This window comes from Aplysia californica, unplaced genomic scaffold, assembly GCF_000002075.1.
Source record: "Aplysia californica isolate F4 #8 unplaced genomic scaffold, AplCal3.0 scaffold00054, whole genome shotgun sequence".
NCBI classification, from domain to species: Eukaryota; Metazoa; Mollusca; class Gastropoda; order Aplysiida; family Aplysiidae; genus Aplysia; species Aplysia californica.
Window position 1 is genome coordinate 856819 of NW_004797324.1, and position 2142 is coordinate 858960.

A 2142-nucleotide genomic window follows, 5' to 3' on the forward strand; every position below is an offset into this window, starting at 1 on the left:
CTGTCGTACCCATGCGAGTCTTTCCCCTCTCCACTAATATCAGAAAGAGAGAGAGAGAGAGAGAGAGAGAGAGAGAGAGAGAGGTGGGAAGATGGAGAGATAGAAAGAAAGAAATGGGTGGAAAGAGAGAGAGAGAGAGAGAGAGAGAGAGAGAGAGAGATTGATAGATAGATAGAGAGGGGGAGAGAGAGAGAGAGAGAGAGAGAGGGGGGAGAGAGAGAGAGAGAGAGAGAGAGAGAGAGAGAGAGAGAGAGAGAGAGAGAGACGGAGAGAAAAAATGATAGAGAGAAAAAGAAAGAAAAAGACGAAGACAAAGAGAAAGAAATAGAGCAAGAGAAAAAAAGAGAGCGATAGAGCGAATAAAGGGGAGGAGGGAGAAAGGGCAAGAGGGGAATACATATAATAAAGAGAGAGGTAGAAAGAAAAGAGAGAGAGCGAGAGAGAGAGAGAGAGAGAGAGAGAGAGAGAGAGACAGACAGACAGACAGACAGACAGACAGACAGACAGACAGACAGACAGACAGAGGCAGAGAGAGGAGGGGAGAGAGAACGAGACAGACAAAGAAAGAATGAGAGAGTCAACGAGAGAGGGGGAGAGGGGCAGTTGGCGAAAAATATTTACAGCAAAGTATCAAAGGCCTCATCATAATTTTGTACAGAAAAGTAATAATGATAAAAATAATAATATATGTACTGAAAATGAATATAAAAAACAGTGATTGTGATGATGATAATGACGATAATAATAATAATAATAATAATAATAATAATAATAATAATAATAATAATAATAATAATAATAATAACAATAATAATAGTGGCGGTAGTAGTAATAATAAAAACAATCATCATAATCATCATCATCCTCATCATCACCATAATGAAACCACGACACAATGCACTCACTTCCACACTCGCACTTGCTGTGCACACAGAAGGCGTGAGCGCTGTCATGACACACAGGTGGGTGGCAGTCTACGTCGTTCTGGCAGTGGGTCAGTGAGTACACCGTCACAGCACCTGCAGGGACAGACAACACACTCAGCTTTTGTATTTCTGATCCCTTATACGTGCATTGCGTATTTATTTATGTATGCATATTATGGGTATGTATTTATGTATGTATGTATTTACAATTAGGTATTTAATGAATGTATGTATGCATGTATGTTTAGCGTTGTAAACCAAATTGCCCTTCTGGGATTAATAGAAAACGTAATTTGTTTATGTTTTAAAGTATTTATATGTGTATTTATTCGATTTGGGCGTAAAACAATTCAAAACACCTATAACTATCACAATAGCATTTACAGCAAAGTGTTAAAATCTTCGATACTTACACGCAAAGAGAACAAAAGTCTTCAACATTGTTGCAGGTTTGGGAAAACGCTCAAACGTGAGAAACTGTTCAACGTCTTTGGAGTCCTTCTCAGAGTTAATTCTTACCTTTCGACTGTACCAAATATTTATACTGAAAGGGGAGACACGATTCCCACCAAATCGTGCCCAAAAACCGAAGTTCCGTAGAGAGCCGTGCGTCTGGAACAGTCACGATTCTTGAGAAATGCATAGCTCCCCTAGAAAACAGAGGAGTTGTCAGAACTTCATGATACGTAATACTGGTCAGTTATGCTGGGTCAACTATCGAGGTGCACGCACACGAGTCACGACAAGTTGACCTTAATTTAATGTCAACAGCTTAATAATATGTAGTATGACCTGCCGATGAATTTGTTTGTTCATAACCCCCCCCCCCCCCCCACCCCCCAACCTCCCCACACTTCTTTTCATTTCTCACTCTCCAATTCCTACTGATCTAATTCGTTCTTTCTTTCTCTCAGTCTTATGGTCCCTTTTTCTGCCTTTCTTTCTTTCAAATATTCTCTTCTTGTCAAAGTGTCCGTATCTCCTTTACTTCTTGCCGTTATGCACCAGCTCTCAGTAATATGCGAACGTGGCAGTTTGAGTTTTCTAAACTATTGGAACTCTTTTTTTTCCAAGAAACTAAATGTATATGAAAATAGTTCTGCTTCTCAAACCAACTTAATTAGAAAGTCTATCAGTTCATTTATCTTTTCCCTAATATGTGCATAATAATATAACATTAAAATAGAGAGAGGAAGAATACGAGAGAGAGAAAAAA

At 39.0% G+C, this 2142-nt stretch overlaps 1 protein-coding gene across 1 annotated transcript in view; it reads right to left on the reverse strand.

The window, feature by feature from the left end:
- The window catches only part of LOC101853530 (teneurin-3-like), a 45907-nt gene extending 44463 nt beyond the window's left edge, over nucleotides 1-1444 (reverse strand). The window contains exons 1-2 of the mRNA XM_013079506.2: nucleotides 1340-1444; nucleotides 906-1019 (exon numbers count right to left, since the gene is read on the reverse strand). Coding sequence (XP_012934960.1) covers nucleotides 906-1019; nucleotides 1340-1367 — 142 coding nt within the window. The 5' untranslated portion in view covers nucleotides 1368-1444. The remainder of the gene's footprint in view (nucleotides 1-905; nucleotides 1020-1339) is intronic.
- Nucleotides 1445-2142: the final 698 nt, after the last annotated feature.